Raw genomic sequence first — 24,767 nt, forward strand, 5'->3', positions numbered from 1 at the left:
ATTGTTAGTTTTTTCATTCCCTTCTAATTTATGACAACTCCTTACATCACCCTCGATCCCCCACCCTCTGGCAACTTGGCTGCCTCTACTCCAACGTCACATTTTCCGTGATCTTCTACTTTCCATTTTCTATGATTGATGATCAGAAAAAAAATCCAGAAACGAAAATTTCGTATCAAGAATCTCTCATAATTGAGAGACACAACTCGTAATATAGACACACAATAACTATATCTCCTAGCTGGTCATAAATACTTTTAACAACTTTCCTTCCATGGCTTTGTTGTTCATGTAGCAGATCTTGCGGCGTCAATAAAGAAACCTTCCATTTTCTTGATCCCAATTTTCCACATTTTGGTTCAATTCCATAAAAGGAAGTCTTCATTGGCTTACAAGTTACAAGGACTTATTCCTAAAAATCATCACAAACCTCCCTTATTTTGTGTCGGTAGATTTTTAGTGTTAGCATTCAATTTTTAGTTCAATTTAATTTTGTTTAAATTGGTAAAATGGAGGATAGCGGAGAATCTTTCGTGGCAGTGAGGAGGATGTCGCAAGGATTCGATAGAGGAAATAGTACTTGCCATTCTACTTCTGGTATATCCCCTTTTTTAGTATCTTTTTTCTCTCTCTTTATAGTCGTTCAATAACCGCAAACATATGCTCTTTTTTGATAACTCTATTCCTTATTATTGCTTTCTTTATCTGAGTTTCTATCTGTGGATTTAAATTAGGTTTAGTCAGGCCTAGTTGCACTGAGTTTTCTGGTGAGTTTGCATCCAATTTCAGCAAATTTTCTTTTGTGCCCTAGCTTTTTCATGACTGTTTTCTTTTATATTTAGTTTAGTAACAAATATGCATGTATATATTTTGGTAATGGATTGATTTATTTATGTAATTGAGTTATTTGTTCAGGAAAATTGTGGAATGGCAGTGTTTAAATATCTAGAGCATCAATATGCCTATAGAGCAGTCTATTTGATTGTCGAAGGACGACAAGAAACTTTAACCATTGCCTATAGAGCAATCTATTTCATTGTTGTCGAAGGCCGACAAAAAACTTTAACCAGCATTATGTCGAAATTGTAATGCATGATTTGACAACTATTATTCTATAGTTCTAGTGTGTAGGTTAAATTGAATGTCGGCTGTTGGCCTTTCATATAAGGAAATATGTGAAGAGTAGCTTAAATGACTCCCAACTATCACACTGATAGTTTGAGAGTGAACAGAACACTAGAAATGAGTGGTTGAGAATGCCATTGATGTTATCTTTTGGGAGTGGTATGGGATGCATATGGATACGGGGTACCTATTAAATACCGTGATTACTTAACCAGACTGATCATCTGAGGTTTGCACTTTATCAGAAAGCAGGATTGTGTATTGAACTGCCCTATCAAATTCTCCTCTTTCTTTGACGAATTTACATTACATAATTGCATCTGATTTTAGCTTCCAAATGGGAATTGTTTTTTGATAGACAATTGGCAAAGGCAATTGGCTGGTAAAGTTGTGTGAACGTGGTTCTTGTTTTGGTAACTCCATGCCGGGAGATGTTTTTTTTCTTCTTGTTGTGTGTAAAGAAGGTTAGTTCATGAATGTTAAGACACTTGAATGGTATAAATGTTCAACATTCCCTGCGGCTTTTGTACAGCTGTAACTGCACTCTCTTGGTGCTTATTTCTCATGTTCAACCTGATCTAAACTATGACAAAGAAAAAAGTATACAGACGCTTCCACTTCTCAGTGACCAATTTTTGCAGTTGGGATTACTATCCAGCTGCGTAGTGTATCACATGATATTTGTTCTGTAACATTTGCGATCTTTTGTTTGGTACCCACTCGTGTACTAATTGAACCTTATCATAGTTGCTGAATTGATGCATTCATAGCACTTCGTCATTAGTTATGAAGCTTTGCTCATCGGATGTCTTCGCTATGTGTCTAGAAAGATACATGACTCCTAATCCCAGAAAAGGAAAATAAATAAATGAAGGATCGACTTCTCTTCGTAACAATAAAAAAAGGATGCATTTCTCTTCTTACGTCTTATCTTTTTTTGTTTTATCTCTATACATAATGAAGCATGTTGTTACTGACAACATGACCTCCCATTTAATTTAGATTATTATTTCCTTCTGTTACTGCAGAGGTCATGGCAGGATCAGCAGCATGGCTTGGCAGAGGCCTTTCATGCGTTTGTGCCCAGGGAAGCGATATTGATGCCCGTCCATCATTTGAACTGACACCAGCTCAGGTAATATTCTACTGCAGGCTATATGAAGTTTAAGCTCCTACAAGGTAAATTTCTAGGAGTGCAGAAAACACAATGCAGTATTAGGCTCTTTTGATCCTCTCTTACTAGAAGTTTGTATTCTGGATAGGATTTCTTTGTGGTACTGCCACTATGCTATACAGAATTTGTTTTCTGATTGTTTTATCCAAGATTTTACATTTTAAAGTTACGATGAATAAGGAATATGCTAGTGTTGCGAGTGGTAGTGAATTGTCGTGGTGAATAGTATTTGGTTTCTTAGTCATTTGGCTAATTGAGCTCATGTTGAGGTTAATATATTCTTTAACCCTCTTTTTAATTGTGCCAAGTCTCAGGCATGAATGTCTTATATCTAATTTTTCACGCTCTCCCCTTTTCTCCGCAATCCCTAGATAATTGGTTGATAGTTTTGATGAGATTGCCATTCCAGTTCCCCACTTATGTCAACTTATCCAGTTCTATTCTTAGAAAATATGTTATTAAGAATGTTAAGCTTCACAGCACTGTGATGAAGTATGGAGTGTCTTTGTCACATCGGCACTTATGGTGTTCTCTTCCACTTTGTTAATGTCAGGAGGAATGCTTGCAGAGACTACAATACCGTATAGATGTTGCATATGATAGTTCAGATCCTGAACACCGGGTATTCTCTATTTGAAAATGTCTTGGCCATGTCCTTATGGACTTAAGAACAAACATTTTAAAGGATTTTAACCATTCCATTAAGGTTGAATTTACATTCTCACTGTTCATCTCTCACTCTCTCTCGCTCTCTCTCTTTTACCAAAAGGAAGCTTTACGAGCATTGTGGAAAGCTGCCTTCCCTGTGGAAGAACTCCATGGTTTAATATCTGAGCAATGGAAGGAAATGGGTTGGCAAGGAAAGGATCCATCTACTGACTTTAGGTACATCAGCATCTCTCATTCCTTCCCCTCTCAAGGCATCCAAAAACAAGAAAGCACTGGTGGCTGCGCTTATCGATATTTTGCGTTCTTCTGCCCTTTCTGGTCCTTCCTCTGTTGGTTCACCACTGACATGTTTTGATTGGTTTCGATAGGGGTGCCGGATTCATATCACTGGAGAACTTGTTATATTTTGCGAGAAATTTCCCGGTACGTCCTCTTTCTGACTTCTCTTTATGGAGAGGTGACATAGTGACCTGTAAACCTTTTATGCCTATAATTAGAAGCTATTCTAAGCATTAACAAGTGCTATTTTTTGGTAATCATTGTTTCTTCTTAAACTGGTCTTAATGATTGTCTCCGAAATGGTGGTTGTTAGTCGGATGATGTGTTAATAAATTGATGCAATTGCCAAAGTATGATTCTATTTGATTCCTCAACTTTTAAAAACATATTTGTAGTTGGGAGGGTGTTGGTTGATGGGCATCTTAAAGGATGGTTCAAGTGTTCTGCAATTCCTTGCTATTGTCAAACAGAAAAGTTTAGCAGACACCCTTCTGTTTTCTTTGAGATACCATAGCATCTAATTTTTTTTTTAAAACTGGGTATGTGTTTCGATCAATAATTTTGTCTAAAGGTAATAGGAGTGACTTAAGAATAAACACGAGATAAATCAGGTAGATCTTTTGTTTCTTCCCAACTTTCTGGATAAATAGGTATATTGGTGTTGAAGGGAGCCTTGAAGATGCCTTGGAATCAACTACTGATCCTTGTGTCATCGCAGGTTGCCTATATCATGCCCCCTTGGGGTGAGGCCCTTCCCCAGACCTTGCAAGATACTTCATGTACCGAGTTGCCCTTTTTTACGTAGATTGTTGTAGATCTTGGTTGACAATGGAAAAGAGAAAATGTTTTACAAGTCACATCCTTATTTCAACTGACTTGTAAAATCAAACAAATTTGTTGGATAGACTGTAGAGTATGAAGCTGATAATTGACATGTTAGATCTATTTTGTTGCGCATTTTGGACCTATTTAGGCTGCAAAATCAACATAACTGTAAAAATCTATGCGGAACAAGTTCCAGATTAACATACCATTATAAAGAAAAAGTGTCTGTTCCAGCTAATTATTTGCCATATAGTGTTTAGGGAGAAGTGCAAAAAAGTGATAAGGGTCTACTTTGCTTAAACTGAGAAGCGAAGCACTTGCTTGTAATTTATTTAAAAATCTGAAAATATACCTTGCTGAGATAAATAAAATAACGAAATTAAAAAAACTCGCAAAAAGAATTCAAAAATATAAGCAAATGAAGTTGTAAAAACAGAGAAGAAAAAGAAAAGTTGAAGATTATCAATTTGAATAAATTAACAAACTAAATAATATTACCCCACAACATACCCAATGTAATCCCACAAAGTAGGGTCTGGGAGGAGAGTGTACGCAAACATTATTCCCACCACAAAGGTAGAGAGACTATTAAATGTAATCCCACAAAGTAGGGTTTGCGAGGGGAGTGTACGCAGACCTTATTCCCATCACAGAGGTAGAGAGTCTATTTCAGATAAACCCTTAACTTGAGAAAAAACAGTCCAAAGCAGTCAAGCAAAAGAAGTAATAGAGGTACAAGAAACAATAACTAATGGCAAAACAACAGATAGTAACAAAACAAAAACTACAACATAACAATATGAAAATCAAGGTACAAGGAATCAACAGATAGTAACATAAATTGAAGGACAAGAGAGTATAGGAGCAATACTACGACTGCTAATAAGAACATACAACTAGACAACACAGTTCTAAGTTCTACCTACTAACCTTCTATCCTAATCTATGTCCTCCACACCATCCTATCTAAAGTCACGACTTGATAAGCTGAAACTGCGGTATGTCCTGTCTAATCACCTCTCCCTAATACTTCTTCGGCCTTTCTTTACCTCTTTTAAGATAGTCCATAACCAACCTCTCAGGCCTTCGGACTTGGGCGTCCGTGCATCTCTTCCTCAAATGCCTGAACCATCTTAATCTTGCTTCTCGCCTTGTCTTCCACCAAAACCACTCCCACCTTTTCCCGAATATCCTCATTTCTAAGCCTATCTCTCTTAGTATATGCACACATCCATATTTCTACAACCTTCTCAAATGCCTGCACCATCTTAATCTTGCTTCTCGTCTTGTCTTCCACCAAAACCACTCCCACCTTTTCTCGAATATCCTCATTTCTTAGCCTATCTCTCTTAGTATGTGCACACATCCATATTTCTACAACCTTCATCTTCTAAATGTGACAGGTCTTGACTAGACAACACTCTACCACATACAACATAGTTGTTCTAACCACTATTCTGTAAAACTTGCCTTTAAATTTTGGTGGCACCTTCTTATCACACAAGACTTTAGGGAGGAGCCTCCACATTATCCACCTTGCACCAATATGGTGAGTGACATCCTCGTCAATCTCCCCATTTCCTTGGATAATAGATCCGAGATGCTTGAAACTGCCTCTCTTTTGGATGAATTGTGTATCAAGCCTCATTTCCACATCAATCTCATGAATTACGTCACTAAACTTGCACTCCAAGTATTTGTCTTGGTCCTGCTCAACTTGAACCCTTTAGAATCTAAGGTTACCTTCAACTTAGCATTAACTCGATCGCGAGTTTCATCAATCAGAACTATGTCATCTGCAAATAACATACCCCATGTCACCGCACCTTGTATGTCCCGGGTGAATGCATCCATCATCAGGGAAAATAAAAGGGGTAAGAGTTGATCCCTGGTGCAACCCCATCACAACTGGGAAGTGCTCCGAGCCCCCCATGAAATAAGATTACCCAATTAAATAAATTAACAAATAAAATGACAAAAAAGAGAAAATAAAAGAGGGTAGAAGCGCCAAAACAATTTTATCAAGAACGTGAAAGGAAGAATTGTTGAAGAAGATTATAGAAGCAATGGAAAAATAAAAGTAGAAAAGAAAAAAAAGTGTCAGCGCAAAGAATACAAGTGAAACGAAAAAGAAGAAAATTCCCCGACCTTTGAAGAAGCATCAATAACAGATTATTTTTGGATGAAGTAAGTAGATTCATTCAAGGGCATCAAGAAGTTGCAAACATTACAAGGATAGGTCAATTAAGCTCCCAAAAAATAAGGATTTGTAGCTTCTTTCGAAGCTGTAGAGCTAACAAAACCCAAGAGTTCTAAATTATTTACAGGGGTCAATTTGGACCAGCTAAAGAGGCTAACTAGACATCTACCTCGCAAAAGACTACTAGAAGTTGAAATTCCATCAAAACATCTTTTGTTCCTCTCTATCCATAAACACAAAAATATAACACCTAGGATCATCATCCAGATACTCTTGATGGCTTTGTCAACTTCCTGTGAACTCCAAATTTCAAGAGCATCCTTAACAGAGAAGGGCATGACCCAAGAAAAACCAAAAAAACAACAGAACTTATTCCAAAGGTCCGAGGCAGTTGGACAGTGCAGTAAGAAGTGGGCAACACTTTATGTGTGCTTGTGTAAGAAGTAGCATCTATTGGCAAGCTGGAATTTCTTTTTGGAGAGATTATCCTGCGTGAGGCATGAGTTGATCAGTGCAGTCCAGCTGTAACATATCACTTTGACAGGTAGTTTAGTCTTCCATATAAGCTTCCATTGCCATTTGTCAGACATGGAGTTCCTTGAGCATAAGCTGTGATAGCCTTCCTTGACGGTGTAGTGGCCTTTTCTTGAGTTATCCCATTTCAATCTATCAGGCTCTTGGGGTGAAAAGGAGCAAGGCTGCAATTTGGCAAAAAGTCGAAGATGTCATTAAGTTCCCAATCATGAAGGTTTCTCCTGAACCTTACGTCCCAAGTGTCATCTAATCTGTTGGATGCTATGGTAGAATCTGGTTCAGCTGCAATGGCGTACAAACTTGGGAATTCCTCACTCAAAGTTGTATTCCTCAACCATATGTCCTTCCAAATTTGATGCGAGAGCCATTCCCCACTCTAAAAGTGATGTTCTCAGCAAAATCAGGCCAAAGTTTACTGATGCTTTTCCATAGACCAACTCCATATGCATTTGCCGAAATTTTTGTGCACCAGGGGTACGCTCCCCATGTTTAGCTTTGATCACCTCTTTCCACAATTCAACGTCTTCAGTTCCATACCTCCATAACCATTTCTTCATCATGCTTTTATTGTGAGCTGCAAGATCTTTGATACCCAAACCCCCTTGGGACTTAGTTTGTGTCACTTTTGGCCATTTAACCAAGTGGAATTTAAGATCCTCACTTGTCACGACATGAACCAATGCCTGTCGCAGCCAGGCATCCCAAGCCAACCAAGGACGGAGATGACCCCCTTAGACTTGCCTCAAGAGTACAATAATAATAATAATCTACGGAAGCTAATCAATAGTATGAGAGATATAAAAACCAAAAAAGCAAGTTTGAGAGTCTAAAACTAACTCCACAAAGAAATTTCCAACACTGTCCACAAAGCCTCTAAACAAAGAAGTACTAACCAAGTCGGGACACGACCCCGACTATGTCGAAAGAAAACCAAGAGAAAGTATTGAAACCATAAATGACTGGAAGAAACCAGGCCTTCCGAATGAGGGAGGGGTCACCACTTCAACAACTGTCCAACCAAAGAACCCAACCACCTAATGCTGCACAAGGTCGCAAGAAAAGTCCTTGGAATCTACATCATGAAATGATGTAGCGTTCGGGGACGGTCAGTACGGCGAGTAATGGCTTGCAACCCCAAGCAAAAGGGGTAAAACATATACACATACCAAAAATCCAGTCATAAATCACATGCACCACAATTATACATATATATATATATATATGATGCCGGGATAGGAGCAAGGGGCATGAAACAGATTGTTTGAAAACTTAATCCTGAACTGTGTAGTTCGTACTGATCTAAAGGCACCCACGGGCTATATGGGTTTGGCTTCCCTGCCGAAAGGGCCCCAGTCCATGTTAGCCGCATGTATCGAGGAGCTTTGGCTAAAGACACCTTGGTGATAGCCTTCCAAAATATATATGTAAAACAGACACAGTGGTCATGGACCCCCAACGTCCGCAAATGTGGTTTCACAATGTTGGTCCCCTCGGGACTACACCTTTTTGGTGAACTACACAATTTTCTTTAAGCCCAAATTAAAATAGTTTTACACATAACATCAACCATGGAGGCTTTCATTAAGGCATTTTCGAATTTGGTATCGTTATACCAATAGACTTGCAAGCTATTTCAATTATGCCAAACCATAACCATTTAACCAATTTGACTCCAAATTTCTGTTTAAAATCCAAAACCATAGTCCCCAAGGGTATTCCAAAACCTCTTTACGTTTTTTCCATTTAATGTAATGCAATATTTCAAAGATGAGTTAAATTCTATAGAATCCTTGTTCAAAACCAAATTGTGATATAGGTTGAGGTTCATGTCATTATCATGCCAAAATCGTTAAACATTATGAAAACCATATTGTCAAATACCACCATTTCCATGGAACACAAATTCAGTTCACAATCCACCATTGAAACCATGAATAAACCATTTAAAACAACGGAAAATCAATGCAAGCGTTTAACAATCAAAATCCCTCAACCCCAATTTAATCAAACATTCAATAACACTTAAATATTAAGTAAATTGATGCAATAATAAAATAAGTAGGGAGTGTCCAACATGCCTGAATGACGGAAAAATTTTGAGAGGGATCGGAGTTTAGAGTCCGAAGAATTGAATTCTTGAGGAAACCCCCGTGTTTGATAAAGGGAAAAGAACGATTAAATGATCTAGTGGACCTTTGTACTTGTTCGATTTGTGAAGTAAACACCTCTACTTAGCCTTTTATCATCTAAACCCTCAACTCAATAAAACTACATTTTAAACCCTATTTTGGTGTGTGTAACACAACGGCCTCCACGCCAGCTTTCATGTCAGCCTCCACATCATTTTTAAATGCTGCATTAAATTCCACGTCATTTCTAAATGTCACATAAGAAATTAAATTTTAAAATAAATTTAATTAAATAAACAACTTATACAAATTGTAGAAATTTTTTAATTATGTTCTTGATGTTTGCTTACAAATTGAGCATCAAATTCATTCCAAATAGTTGAAATTCCTCTCCAATTAATTTAAATTTTCAACTATAAATTCAAATACACAAACACAATGAATTTTCAATTTTCAGTTTTGAATATCTTTGACAAATCCACAAAAACTCATTTATTGCTCTTCAAACTTGAACTTCAAGATTTTTCAAGCTTATCCACGGAGTTCATTAATTTTTCAATATCCACATAAGAAATTAAATATTAAAATAAATTTAATTAAATGAATAACTTTTTCAAATTGTAGAAAAATTTCAATAATCATGTTCTTGATGTTTGCTCACAAATTGAGCATCAAATTCATTCCAAATACTTGAAATTCCTCTCTAATTAATTTAAATTTCAACTATAAATTCAAATACACAAACATAATAAATTTTCAATTTTCAATTTTGAATATCTTTTGGCAAATCCACAAAAATCACTACTTTTACTCTCCTCATACTTATTCGATATCAAATTACCCATTTCATGAGCTGAATAACCCAATTTACCCTTCAATTGCTTATACCCAAATCTTGAATTCCTACAAGGAGCATGAATTTCCCTTCGAATTGGATTTATCGGATCCGGATACTTATAAAACTTATGTATAGTTGGTGATTTACTTAGTACTAATGATGTGGTGGTGGTGCAGGGTAGGGGTGGGGAGGGGGAAGGGCAGATGAAGAAGAGAGATTTTGGGATTTTTAAAAAAAATTGTCCTTTTTTTAAAATAAATTATTTTTTAAATTTTTAAAAATATTTTTTAAATGAAAAATGTCAACTTCACTCACACTCGTTTTCCAGGTCACCAATTTAATGCCACATACGGATCAAGAGGATTTAAAATATTATGTTTTAATGAGTTAAAGGGTTCAGACGACCAAAAGCTAAGTAGAGGTGTTCACTTTACAAACTCGGATAAGTACAAGGGTCCACAAGACTATTTCGCGTAATTTTGCTAATTGGTGAGAAATAAGGATTAAAGTATGTTTAAAGTCGTTTTAAAGGTTAAGGACCATAAAGCCCCCATCCCAAGCTAAAAAAAGGGAACTGGGCGGTGTGGCACGCCACTATCGCGACAAGCACATGGAGTGCCTCACCCTTATCGCGGCATGCACATAACGTGGCATGCCGATATCACGGACCCTCACTGGTTCGGGGTCCCGAAATGACACCGAACACTTTCTGAAAATTCTGAAATTCTCCCAAATCATCCCATTAACATCCCTTATCATGAATCAAGTCAAAAATTATCATTAAACATGAGGGAGGGTCCAAAATAAATTAGTCACAATTTTTGGGTCTTATATCACTATTGCCTTCCCATAGAAAATTCCTTCTAATTTTGTCATGCTTGTGGAGAACTTTTGTGGGAATTGGGAAAAGAGACATATGGTAAGTAGGGATATTGTCCATTACACTGTTAATCAATGTTACTCTTCCTCCGAAAGAGAGATACTGCATCTCCCATGTGGCTAATCTTTTTCAACCTTCTCAATTATTCCAAACCAAATCTCACATGGGCGGTTCAATATACCTGGTGGCCTAAAGAAAAACTTCAAAATGAGGCCTTTGTTTGTTTTCTCATGAAAATTTATATATGGATGGTTTTAGGCGGGGTAAAGGTAAAATATTTCTTACCTTTCTACTCCCCCGTCCCACTTCAACATTTATTTTAATTCTTTTCACATTCATTAAGCAAATAATAAAACACATGGTATAGTTTACTAAGTTACTCCTATTTATTAATTTTTTTAAAAGTATTGAGCAGTATTAAATAGAAATCTTTTTTAATGTTAAAGGTGAAGTTGGAAACAATTGTCAATTTAGTCTTGAATATTAAAGTGATAATTTTTTTGAGCTAAAACAACGTTAAAATGAGACGGGAAAAATATGAAAAAGTTCTCAATATTTTCTAGTGAAAACAATTTACAGAACTATAAACCTATAATTCCTAAAAGTGGGCCTCCCAAAAATTAGGGGCCTAAAGCCTTGGCTTCAGTTGCTTCATGCTGAAGCCGGTCTTGAAATCTCATTATCCTAGAAATTTGCACCTAAAGGCAGCCCGAGATAAGTTGTTGGAAAGGAGCCTATGTTGCAGCACATGATTCCTGTTAGCTCAGCCAGATTGTACACTGAATTTACTGAAGAGATAGTGCTTTTTGACATATTTGTTTGAAGTCCAGAGACAGCTTCAAAGATGTGTAGAATCAAGTTTAGCTTAATCATTTGTGAGGGGTGGGCGTTCGGTATTCGGTTCGGTATTATCATAATTCGAATTCGGTAATTCGATAATCGGTAAATGAAAGTACATACCAAATACCATACCATTAAACTTCGGTTTGGTAATTCGGTAATCGGTAAATTAAACTTCGGTTCGGTACGGTATTTGGTAATACCATATTAAAGTTAAATTTGGTAGACTCTACTCTAGGCCAAAGCTAACAGTTTACTTTAAAACTGAATCAAAACACAAGATAAAGTTTCTACCCTATGCCTTATGGAAACAATACTTTTTAACACTTCATCAGTGATCTTTTATAGCTCATTCATCATCTGCTGATTTAACATAATAACTGTTTAATGCAGAAATGACTCTGTAAGATAATAACCACATCTATTCCTCAAATATTTGCCTCGTAGTGACTAGTGAGTGAGTTTAAATAAAAGAATTTACTAACCCTTTCATCAAGAAAAACTTATGAGATATTTAAAATCATACAACATAGTGTCAAACCTTTTTGATTACTTAGATATGACAGGAAATGAGTATCTCTGCATCAACTCTCCCACGGGACATAACTTAGATATACCTAAAAGTTGCATCAAGACTAGACAAGTTCAGGTTGTCTTGATAGATAGAACCAAAATGAAGAAAACGCGAGTAATATGAAACAATAAATGCATATTTGAACATGTTGTCCACTGCTGCTAACAATAAAAATTTTAAAAGTGATTTTCATTTTAAAATTAATATAGTATTATAGACTTTTAGGTTGTGGGATTTTTTTGACCTTTTGTAGAATATTAATTTGGACTCGTGGCCTATGAGTATAGACTATGGTCAGTTAACAATAATTTGATATTCGGTAAATACCAAATGGTAGTAATATCTTTTACCAATCCCGAACCCAAATACCGTAATTTTAAAATTTTACTCCCAATTACCATCCCAAATACGAATTACCAAATACCGAATACCAAATTCTTCGGTTCAGTTCGGTAATTCGGTTTCTGGTATTTTATGCCCAACCCTAGTTGTGATCTATCTGCCCCGCAAAACAGCGAAGTATCATCCGCATGAATTAGAAGTGAAATTGTGACATTGTTTCCATTGGGACTGTCTACTTTGAAGCCCTCAATCCATTGTTGTTGACATGCTTTTTGGATATCTAGCTAAAGACCTTCCATGGCAAGGATGAAAAGAAAGGGAGAGAGGGGGTCCCCTTGCCTTAGCCCTTTTTGAGGAGAGAAAAAACTTGCAGGGCCTTTGTTAATAAGCACAAAGTATTTTACTATTGTCAAACTGAATTTGATCCATCTGATCCACCTATTACCAAATCCTATCCTTCTCAAGATTGTGAAGAGATAAGTGCAGTTAAGCTTGTCAAAAGCTTTCTCTATGTCAAGTTTAAACAGTGACCCTGATTCTCCTGATTTCTGCTTCCAAACCAACACCTCATTTGCAATCAATACATCATCTGAGATTTGTCTACCTTTAACAAATGCATTTTGGTAGCTTGAGACCAACTTCCCAATCTTGGTTTTGAGTTTCTCTGCAAGGAATCTTTGATGTTATCTTATGCACACTCTCAATAAGACTGATGGGCCTGTAATCTTTTAATTCTATTGCCCTTTATTTTTAGGAATGAGAACAATAAAAGAAGCATTATAGGACTTGACCATGTGACAGTTGCGGTGGGTGGGGTTTAGTGCCTTGATTACTTCATATTTAGTGACCTCCCATGCCTTCTGAAAGAAGGTCATTGTGAATCCATCAGGGCCGGAAGCCTTGTCAGGTGCACAAACCGTGATGTTAGCATGAATTTCCTCCTCTTCAAAATCACTTTCCATCCCGTTTGTTTCATCCGGAGAGATGGATGCCATATCTTCAAAGCTAAAAGTGGATCTCCAAGGTTCATTTTTAGTATATAGTTGCTGATAAAAGTTTATCAATTGTGTTGTTCCTCCTGTGACCATTTGCAACTTTCTGTAAGTACTTCGTGTTCCTGTCCCCCTCAAGCCACAAGCATCTTGATTTTTGACCCCAAGATCCTTCTTCAATTTTGCTAGTTTTTGCAACACCAACATGAAACATAGAACTTTAGATTTTTCTTCTGGTGACATTGCTCTATGCTCTGAAGCCTGTTCAATAGCTGCTAGTTCCTCCAGTGCCTTGCTTCTGTTGGTGTCAATTTTGCCAAAGACTTCTCTATTCTAGTTTGAGATGCCTTTCTTCAAATATCTGGGCTTTTGGTATAAAACAAAATCTGGTGTCCCATTAACAGAGTAACTTTGCCACCATGCTTTGACCTTCTCCAAGCAGCCCTCTTCCTCTAACCACATGTTTTCAAATTTTAAATAAGATGGATTAGACTCCCAATCCCCACATTTTAAGAGAATAGGCCTGTGGTTAGAGACTACACTGGGGAGTGCTAATTGATTGATTGCATTAAAACAGTCATTCCATTCCGGGGATATCAAGAATCTATCAATTCTTGATGCTTGAATTGTATCATCTTCTCTAGTCCAGGTGTAGAATGCCCCCTGCAAAGTCAAATCAATGAGGCCAAGGTCTGAAATGGTGTCATTGAAGTTACTTATAGCCATGGACCTTCTTATGCAATTGTATCTCTCACTTTCAAAATGACAGACATTGAAATCGCTTCCTATGACCCAACTGCCATCCCACAAACCTCTTATTGCAGCAAGTTCATACCAAAGGTCTTCTCTTTCAGTGTTTGTACGAGGCCCATAACTCCAGTAAAACACCATCTGAAATTTTCAGGCACCTTTTCCAACATACACGATACTGTATAGATTCCCTGATGTGCGCTAACATTTCCCCAGTTTCTCTTGTCCCATAGAATGATGGTGCCTCCCCTTGTACCATTTGCGTTTAGTTCTGCCCAACTGGCCCATCTGTTCCCCCATATCTGATTAACGATCAAGCTCGAACACTCCTCTAGTTTGGTTTCCAGAAAACATATTACATCAAGATTCCACTTTCTGATTAAAGACTTTATTGTGCTCCTGTTGCTGATGTCGTTGAGCCCCCTAACATTCCAGCTCAAAACCTTTACTTTCATCCAGAGAAGGCTTTGTACTTCTTACCTCCATCCCTCTTGTCACCATTATGATATATGAGGTCACAAAGAAGCTTCTTTAGTTCATTCTCTCCCTTTTTCTTCTTTTTTGAGTTATCTTGCCCCTGAATTGCTTGTTTTTGTTGAAGCTGGAATTGTCTCTGTTGTTCCATTCTAAGCACCATATCTAGAAGTTCATGTTCAAATCCAGCAACATTTACCCGAAAAGCATCACAAGCTTTCACCATCACAAGCTTTGTCCATTTGGAAGTTTCAATGACTGTAGGGGTGAGCCTGCTTTCGTTGTTGCATGATAGAGGTGAAGTGTCACAGAGATTCTGGGAAGAGAAATCAGAATCTGATGCGCTTGCCAGATCAATTGGTTATTCTGGGGAGGAAATTGTGGTGCCCTAGGAACTTGGATCTTTTCTCTCTCATCATCTGCTTCTAGCTGTTCCGATGTGCACCCTCCCACTGTTCCGTTAGTTTCATTCTCCTGGTTGAAACTTGAAGTTCCTGTATCCTTTGATAATGGGTCAAAAGGATTCAACAGTAGAAGGCTGGTAGATGTACTGCAACTAGATTTATTTTCGGCCAGCCCCTTTGCTCTCCAGTAAGTTCTAGGTTGTTTGCTTCTTTTTGGCCCATCTTTGTACTGGACTTTATCCAGCCTCATTAACAGTGTCGGCCTTTGCAATTTCCTTGTTTGAACGATGAGGGTCCACACCATCAGAGAAATTTGAAAATTCTGGACAAGTCACGTGCTGACCCACCTGCCTGTCAGTCAACTTTAGCGTTGCGAGATTCAATGCTTCCTTTTTGCCATCTTCTCTCACATTGCTGTCTCCAGCACTGCTTTTGCCGTTTACGGCGACCTAGAATTTTGCATGGGTGTCAATTAAAATCTTGATTTCAAAGTTCCAGTCTCCAACTTCCAGTTTAATTTTGTTTGGATGGCCCGTCACCGGCTTTTTGACACAAATCCAAGCCCGTTATAGATGATTCCTCCTTTTTGCATCTTCATCTGTATCCACAAAACCCCCCACACATATTAGCAATAACCTTGAAAGTGTTTTCTGTCCCAGCATGTTGCGGGATGCCCATGGCCTTAATCCATTGAAATTCTGAGATTGGCGCAGCAGTTTCAGTTCTGGCCACTGGCGGCCACCACTTGAGAGTCAATTTTCTACCATTCCAAAACCATTCTCCTGCCTTAATCCATGCCGCCTCCTGTCGGGAAGGCATTTCGAATAGAAACTGGTTGTGGGAAAGGGGGTTAACTTTTAGACCCACAGTGATTTTCTCTCTTTAAGAACCACTTCTGGATGACGTCGCAGTTGGGACTTGTGTTAAAAGGGTCATTGAATATCCCAATTAAGCATTTTGAGAGGAATTGAGAACTATCTGATTCTGCTGCACGTCTGATTTTGATGGAGTTTCTAACTTCAGTGGCTGCATTTTTGGAATGGACTGGCCAGTCACGAGAGGCCGCCTCCATGAATGTACTAGCCAGTGAAACCCTAGGAGGCTTTGAAGTTCTCCGCAGATGACCCAGAATTTTTTCCGCTATGTCTGCCCATCTACCATTATAGATTGTTTCCGGGATAATCACCGAAGATTTCTGATCGCCAAGCACTGCTTTGATACTAACAAAACGACCATACCGGTTGAAATTCTGTATAACTCTATAGATGTATGCCTCAATTTTCCTCCTCCATCTCCACAGAAACCCCCTGTTCCCCTTGATGCTAGTTTCAATGCCTCGCAGACCATATTAAATTTTTTTCATCTATTTTGATTCTTCTTGTAAATCTTCTTCTACGTTCAATCCATAAAAACCATCGTGAGTGGTCTTCGCTAATGTCTACTACCTCAAAAGATTTTTCCCCAGCAGTGAAGTAGATGTTACTGACCATGATTATTACTGGAAAGAACCTCGGGGTTAAATGACCATGATTATAATAGAAACTTTTGCTACTCTATCTTGATTGTAATGTCTTTTTTGTGCAATTGACTAACAAAAAGAGCTGTTTGTACTTCTTTTTGAATATTTCTACATATGTAATGTGTAATGTGTATTTACGATACAATGGAGACGTGTTTTTGAAAAGTCAAAGTAATACTCTATTATACTAGTGTATATTGTCGAAGTTGAACAAACTATAGTTATCGATTAACATACCGCAAAACACCGAAATCGAACATCAAAATACTGAACCATACCGAATTAATATGGTATGGTAATGGCATAATGCTTTTAAAAACTGAATACCAAAATTACCATACCGAAGTTTCAAATATCGTACCATACCATACCATGCCCACCCCTAGTCCGCGCTACCTCGTGCTTCAAGGATAGAAACGATTGTTTCAGTCAAACCTCTTTGCTCACCCTCAATAAGCTTTGGCCCATCGCCTCGCTTCATTGCTTTAGGCGGTGAAAAACGCTGGTGCCATCCCAAACTTACCATTTGACACAAGTATATTTCATTAAACTCACTCATACATTCGTGGCCTTGAAAATTTAGCTTAAAGAAAGGCCCAAAAAGATAACAAGAGTCCTAATATTGGCTAGCAGTCATTGAAGTGAGTTGAGAACCGTGATTACTCAGTTACAAATCCTAGTGGAGGTAAAAAAAAACTAGGCGATTTCTTCTCTTTTGTCGAAGTCTTGATTAACAGAGTTATTGCCGGTGCCGGTGGGAGATAGCTAATACCTCATGGAAGTTGAGGTGCGTGCAAGTTGGCCCGAACACTACGATTATTAAAAAAATTACTCGCAAGGTTGGCTGGATCTAGTGACACATGTAATACATGGAATATACTTCTACCCGGGAATGAATACATGGAGAGAAGGAATCAATTATAATTTGCTTTATGGTAAATTACTTATCTATTAAAAAATGCTATGTGGTATACAAAGAGAGTTTCAAGATACAACTGCATTTGATTATATGACCCGAACTCAATCCCACCCTTATACAACCAGCTAAGTAATTTAGGGCAAATATTTTGGTGTAGCCAAATTTTAGCGAAACTTTCTCCCAACTTACAGGCGATCAGAATGCATGAATTAGGCCAGTTCTTAATATTACATATTCATATGAAGTTCTAGAAGGAATGTGCGTTGATTGCATGAGTGAATTCCCTAAATAGTCATTCAAGTTTCGAAAATTTCCTTCAAATATCACTTATATTTCATTTAGGACCACAATATCACTTTACTATCGCTCTTTTCCTCAAAAAATACTGAACACCTCAAAAGCCTTCTCCTCTCTTAGTTGGCATGCCTTGTCATTTAAACTCCTTTTACAAAAATACTAAACCTATGTAACTCATTAAACTCATTTAATCAAACTATAATTATATATATATTTTTTCAAAAAAATTCATTAGTTTATTAAAAAGAAATTTTTATTTTTAGAAAAACTTTATCGGTACTAAAACTTGACATATATTTTTCAAGGGTTATTTTTCTCAATGGTCACTGATATTTTTTGAATTGCCTACAAAAATTACTTTTGTTTCTTTAGAGAGAATAATATGCTCAACTATCACTATTATTCTCCCAAAAAAAAAAAACTAAATATCTCATATGTATCTTTTTATTCTAATTGGCAGGTCATGTCATTAAACCATTTTTTTTTACTACTCATCAAACTTATTTAGTCAAATTTATATTCTTGTTCTTTTCTTTAAAAGGAAAATATTAATTTGTTAAGAAAGAATTTTTATGTTTAGAAATCTTTTACCATTACTTAAAATTTCTTTTTTTTTCTAAAGTTATTTTCTTGGATCTTTATTCATGTTTTTGGAGTCGCTTATAAAAAACCACAGTTGTTTTTGCCAAGACAATAATATCACTCTGTTATCAATATTTTTTGTCAAAAAATTATTAAATTCCTCAAAAGTCTCCTCCTATACTAATATGTCATATCAGTAAACTATCATTTTTTTTTTAAAAAAAATTACATTAACTCAGCAAACTCATTTAACCAAAATTATAATCTTATTTATCTTTAAAAATACATTAATTTATTAAGAAGAAATTTTTCATACTTAGGTATTTATACCTTTTTTTTCTAGAGTTATTTTTCGAGATGATCATTCAATTTTTTTATATATAATTGCCTACAAAGATCAGTTGTTTTCTAAAGAAAATAATATCACTAAATTAAATAAGTTATTTAGAGATTTTAATCTGCATGTAAAATAATATGGTAAAGATTAAGCGTGGTAAAGAATTCCTAAACATGAAAATTAAACTAATGCATTTTTTCAAAAAGAAAAAAAGAAAAAATAAAAAAGAACAAAGTTATAATTTTGGTTAAATGAGTTTGATGAGTTAAATAATTTATTATTTTAAAAAAATGTGATTTTTATGACACAACATATAAACTAAGAGAGAAGAATACTTTGGAGTTGTTTAGTATTTTTTGAGGAAAAAAGTGATAGTTGAGTAATATTGTGGTTCTAAATGAAACATTAGTGATATTTGAAGGAAATTCTCAAAACTTGAGTGACTATTTAGGGAATTCACTTTGATTGCATTAAATTCCTGGCATTAGATGTTATACAACAACAACAACAAACCCAGTGTATTCCCACATAGTGGGGTCTGGGGAGGTAATACGAGTCTTTCAAAATAATACGAGTCTTTCAAAATAATACGAGTTTTTCAAAATAATAACCTCCAAATTTACAAATATGTTCTATCAGAATGGTTGCCCTTGATTACACACATTTTATGTTTTTATACTAAATCAGAAAACATTTCTTTTATTCTACCACATGAATAAATATAAGAAAATCTTGTCTGTTATCTCTCCTTCTCCGATAAACCCTAAACAAAAAACATTATCCACTATGTTTACCGGATATTGGAAAGTCTGTCTTGTCATTGTTCTTTTTCTCTACCTCAAACAGTTGCCTTACTTTGCTCAAAGTTAGAGAACGACTGACATCATCATATTGGTTATGGTCCTATTAGCATTTTTCGTTAAATGTTTCTCTTACTAGTTGCTGAAAACCCTATGCTACAAAATTACTTAGCTCATTAAAGTATGTAATTCATGATCTTTTTTACATATTTCTTACTCTAACCAAAATACTTGGCCTACTTTTTCCTTTTGTCCATTGCAAAATACTTCTCATTTCTTTCTTTGGATGATTTTCCTATTAAAATTTTGATGCGTAAGCTGATACTTTTTTTAAATAAGTTATAATAATCTTTAAACTAACCATTTTATCACATATTTCTTACCCACCGAAATACTTTGTCTACTTTTTTCCTTTTGGCCATTCCAAATACTTGTTCTCATTCCCGTCCTTGGGATAATTTCCTATTGCAAAATTTTAATGCGTAAATTGATACTCCTTTTTCCTTCTAATAAGGAATACTAATATTAATCCTGCCTTTATATCCATGTTGTCTTTTCAACTAACCATTTTACTCTTTCACATTTTAAACTCTTCTCTATGTAATTCTAACATAATAATTTTATTTAAAAAATTTCATAAAATGAGACGGAGGGAGTACTTTGTTTTATTTTCATAAGCTTCTTCTCACTAATTTTATTTGCAGAGATCGTTCCAGGATCTTCTTCAAAAGCAGGAAGGTGACAGGGCATTATGGGAATACCCATTTGCTGTTGCTGGTGTCAACATCACATTTATGCTTATCCAGATGCTTGATATAGGAGCTAGTATGTGTTCCTTCTATGCACTTCTTTACAGCAAAATGTAAAATGACAAATCTAAGTCCAGGAGATCTTGTTTTGATTCATTTAGTCAATTATGTCTATTCTGCAGTAAAACCAAGAAATCTGGTGGGAGCAACTTTTTTGAAGTTTCTTGCAGGTAAATTGCTTGACTGTAGTCTGAAGAGCTGCTTTGGTTCCTTTTATAGCTATCCCTGTAAAGTGTTACCCATTTAGTGCTTCTGCATTTTGGCATTTTTCCTTCTAAGCATGTCTTTTGCTTTTTTACAGGAAATGAATCAGCGTTTGATCTGCTATATTGTATCACGTTTAAGCTGATGGATCAGCAGTGGCTTGCCATGCACGCATCATATATGGACTTCAATGTATGTGCATTTAAATTTTTATGAAGTTGCATGTACATTTAAACTAGTGAGATTTAGTTGAGGATATGGAAATTCATTTTTTCCTAATTCAATTCTTCTCATGTCAAATCCAGTTTCATATGCCTTCTAGAAGTTCCCATGCTTTTTCCACTTTTATATGCCTTTTAGGGGTCGTTTGGTAGAATGTATAAGAATAACGCTAATTATGGTGTTAGTAATGCTTGTATTAGTTATGCTGACATTATTTCTTATACATTGTTTGGTGTGATGTATTAAAAATAATATGCACTACATAATTTTTATAAAATAATATTTATTTACGAAAATATCCTTATCTTTGTGTTCTCTCTTTTCAATAAAATGAATTTTCCTCACCAACTCATTTTTTCCCTGCAAAAAAACAAAATTACATAGTTGGCAGCCATGGATTTTCTGTTCTGCTACCAATTTTTTCCGCAGGCCATGAGCCATCACGGCTGGTGGTGATGCTGCCCAACTTGAGGATTTTAAACATCATCGTTATGAACTTGTGACCTCAAAATTTCAATGAGAATGAATCTTCTAAGAATGGCAAAGTACAGAAAATAAATAATATTTTACAAAATAATATGATGGAAAAATGATTTGGGAGTTGTAAAAAATTGTGGAAAGAGGAATGAGAAATATTTTGAGGGGTAGTAATGTCATTAATCAAGCTAATGCATATATTAAAGCCTTTTTGCATTACTAATACATAGAAAATGGGTGGTATTAGTAATACACACCTTAATACACTAGAGTGTAGTTATACACAAGACTAAAAATTGTACCAAACAAGGTATTCATAATACACATTAATTAATGCATGCATAAACGACCTCTTAAAAAGTTTCAGTTTGGCTTTTGCCATGTTGCACCAAAAACTAAGCAACGCCATCAATTCCTTATCCTTAAGATGCGTCTTTTTCTTATTCACAAAAACTCTAGCATTTCTTTCTTCCCATAGAATCCACCAAACGGTTGCTGGATATTGAGTTCCAGACAAGTGATAAATTCAGGCATGCCTTTCCTGTGCAAGGCTAGCAAAAAGTCCTGTGTTTTTGCTATGGATTGCAAAAAGGCTTCCATCACTTCGTGTTTTATCTGTATTCAAATACATTCTCAGTATTTAACTATTGTTCAGTCACAAAGTTTGATATTAGCATAATGTATGCTATGGATGATTGCTATGATACAGACTGATGTTATCTTGAAAAGGACCTTTCCAGAAATCATTTATGTGAACCAAGTACCCTACAGTTCTGATGTTAGATCTGTTACATTTGATGCAGACAGTTATGAAGTCCACTCGTCGACGAATTGAAAGGGAACTTTTGCAAGGAAACATAAAAAGGTTGGAGGATTTGCCCTCATATAGACTTCTTAACTGATAGTTATTGTAGCTGTGGCATTTATACTTCTTTTTATTTGTCATGACATCAGCGAAAGGGAAGTGATTTTCTTGCCTGTTATGTGATATTTGTTGGTTTCTTATGTCATGGTCTTTTATGGTGGCACTTCTAGTTTTGTTAGAATGAGATGCTTCTCGATTCTTAGAGGCGGAGAAAGGAAGTAACAGATTTCTGCAGTGGATGATTTAATTTGTTCTCTGACTACAGATGCACCAAGCTGTTAGCTAAATGTCTCACTTAAATCAATTTTGAAGTTTTGCCTTATGGGCTGTGTAAAAGAGATACTTAAGATGCCTGTGAAAGCTAAAAGTGATTCTTGAAGAGGTATGAAGTCGCATTTGGTGCTACAGCTGCTAAACTATTAACTGACCTCTCGAGTCCTCAATAAATTTTGGAGAATTTATGTCAACATTTTTAAAGAAATTGTCAAGCTTGTTTTTCTCCAAAAGTGTTTATTTTTTCTCAAAAATATTTATTTTTTAAAAAATTAGGTATTTTGACCAAGCTTTTGAGAGAAGTGCTTCTGGGAGTAGCATAAATTGTTTTGAGAAGCTAAAAAAATAGGTTTTTTCTAAAACTACTTTTGAAAAAAATATATTTAAAAGAACTTTTAAGAAAAGTTTGGTCAAACATCACTTGCTGCTCAAGTGTACTACTACTTAAATTTATTAGTCAAACGGAAACTGTTTCTCAACCAAAAGTACTTCTGAAAAAATTACTTTTCAACCTAAATCGATGGTAGCCCCATCTTTAGATTATCACCACCATCACCACCGGTATGGCCGATCCGACCACTTATCAGTCCGATGTGGCTGGCCAGCCAATCATTTGTCTGACTAGTCCTACAAATTTCCCTGAACTATACCATTCAATTTTTTTTTAAAAACCCTACGTTGCTTAGTGAGTCACTTAATCTGCCTAATGATGCATGCATGCTGTGGACCTTATTAAACCTGTCAGTAATGAACAAGAAGAGAAATTAATACAAGATTCTATTATGATGAAACTTGTGGAATATAAGAATGGAGTTACGTGGATAGAAGAAGAGGCTCAAAAGATTAATGTAATTGAGGATTTGCAATTTGTCGTGATAGGAAAATTTTCGTATGGATGCCCTGAATTGGAGGACTTGAGAATTCAAATATCGAAGCAATGCAAGGTGAAGGGAGATTGCAAGATTAGTTTACTCAGGAATAGACACATTTTAATGAGGGTTAACTTGATGAGATTTCATGAACATGATGTCCAAAAATGTGTACTATATAACGGCAAAGGATGGAGCGACATAACAAATGAGACCTTTCATATATGATGCCAAATTTAAAAGTAATGGCATGGATTTCGTTTCCTGATCTAATGCCTACTTTCTTTGTGAAAGATTCTCTATTTTCATTGACATCCCCAGTAGGAAAGCTTATTCACTTGGATATGACTACAATTAATAAGGCAAAACCTAGTTGTACCAAGAGTCAAAGTCCAAGTGGACTTGGCTGCCAAACTCCCTATATGTGGAACTAGAGGTGTTTAATAAGCTATGTTGCTCGGACTCGTAAGAAAATATCAATGGATGCATGTCGGATTCGTCAAAAATAGTGTATTTTTAAAAAAATTCAACACACATGCGGCATCGAAAATAAGAAGTCCGCACAACTTAGTTAATAACAAGACTAAGGAAACAAGAGCGCAGAAGGTGAAGATTCAGTATGATATAATGCCTAAGTGTTATCATACATGTAAGCTCTCCCATGAAGAGAGTGAATACAAAAGCTTACATCCTGAACTAAGACTGCCTAGAGAAGAAGAGAAGCTAAATGGAGAATTGAATAAAAATGCGGAGCAAGATGCACCACCTGTTTAGAAAAGGTATATTAATGGCAAGGTGGTTCTTGCAAAATGGAATCCTATTACACTATTAAAAAAACAATTTTTGTGACCGTCAAAAAGCGATTACTTATCTATTTTCTCATTTTTTTGTAAAAAAAAATTAAATTAAAAATCGACTACATGATCGCTTCTATGTTTTAAAATTGTGAAATAATCATTTCAAAATTCTTCTTAAATTCTTATATTAGTTATTATGTTTTTTAAAAATAAAAAGTGACCACTTGTGATCGATTTTTGATTAAAAATATTATAAAAAAATACTTTTGAAAAAGCGGCCACAAGTGGTCGATTTTTATTAAAAATAAATTAAAAATATTATGCAAAAAGCAAAATAAAAAAAAGAAATTATTTACAAAAAGTGACCACTTATGGTCGATTTTTAATTAAAAAATTTAAAAAGAAAATAATAAAAAAAATGATCGCAAGTTGTCAATTTTTATTAAAAAATAAATTAAAAATATACCACTTGTAGTCGTTCTTTGATTAAAAAAATATTTACAAAAAGCGACCACTTGTGATCTTTTTTTTTTAAAAAAAAATAAAAATAAAAATATCACGCAAAAAGCGACCACTTGTGATCTTTTTCTGATTACAAAATATGAAAAATAAAATATTTACAAAAAGCGTCCACAATAGTCAGTTTTCATTAAAAAAAATCTAAAATTTTTTTTTTTTGAAAAACCAACCACAAGTGGTCAATTTTCGTTAAAAAAAGTAAATTAAAAATATTATGTAAAAAGCGATCACTTGTGGTCGCTTTATGAT

The 24,767-nt window shown here is 35.6% G+C and overlaps 1 protein-coding gene and 1 long non-coding RNA gene across 7 annotated transcripts in view; one reads left to right on the top strand and one right to left on the bottom strand.

The window, feature by feature from the left end:
- LOC107845499 (ELMO domain-containing protein A) lies at positions 1-23,483 on the top strand. 6 transcript variants are annotated; one of them, XM_016689856.2, is made up of 11 exons: positions 13-597; positions 735-767; positions 2,154-2,260; positions 2,853-2,921; positions 3,069-3,184; positions 3,337-3,391; positions 20,188-20,308; positions 20,415-20,462; positions 20,594-20,688; positions 21,999-22,060; positions 23,213-23,431. In XM_016689856.2, exons 1-11 carry the CDS (start codon positions 510-512, stop codon positions 23,235-23,237), a joined length of 819 nt encoding a protein of 272 aa, XP_016545342.1. In that variant the 5' UTR covers positions 13-509; the 3' UTR covers positions 23,238-23,431. The 6 variants fall into 6 exon arrangements, with proteins under 6 accessions (XP_016545344.1, XP_047253850.1, XP_047253851.1 ...); XM_047397894.1 differs by lacking the exon at positions 735-767 and having other exon boundaries at positions 7-597; positions 23,213-23,483; XM_016689859.2 differs by lacking the exon at positions 23,213-23,431 and having other exon boundaries at positions 22,003-22,200.
- Positions 21,360-24,767, bottom strand: part of LOC107845500 — a 50,422-nt gene continuing 47,014 nt past the window's right edge. Inside the window, exon 3 of the long non-coding RNA XR_001666872.2 lies at positions 21,360-21,810. This is a non-coding gene — a long non-coding RNA (uncharacterized LOC107845500). The remainder of the gene's footprint in view (positions 21,811-24,767) is intronic.

Source organism: Capsicum annuum, chromosome 10 (assembly GCF_002878395.1).
Source record: "Capsicum annuum cultivar UCD-10X-F1 chromosome 10, UCD10Xv1.1, whole genome shotgun sequence".
Lineage (NCBI taxonomy): Eukaryota > Viridiplantae > Streptophyta > Magnoliopsida > Solanales > Solanaceae > Capsicum > Capsicum annuum.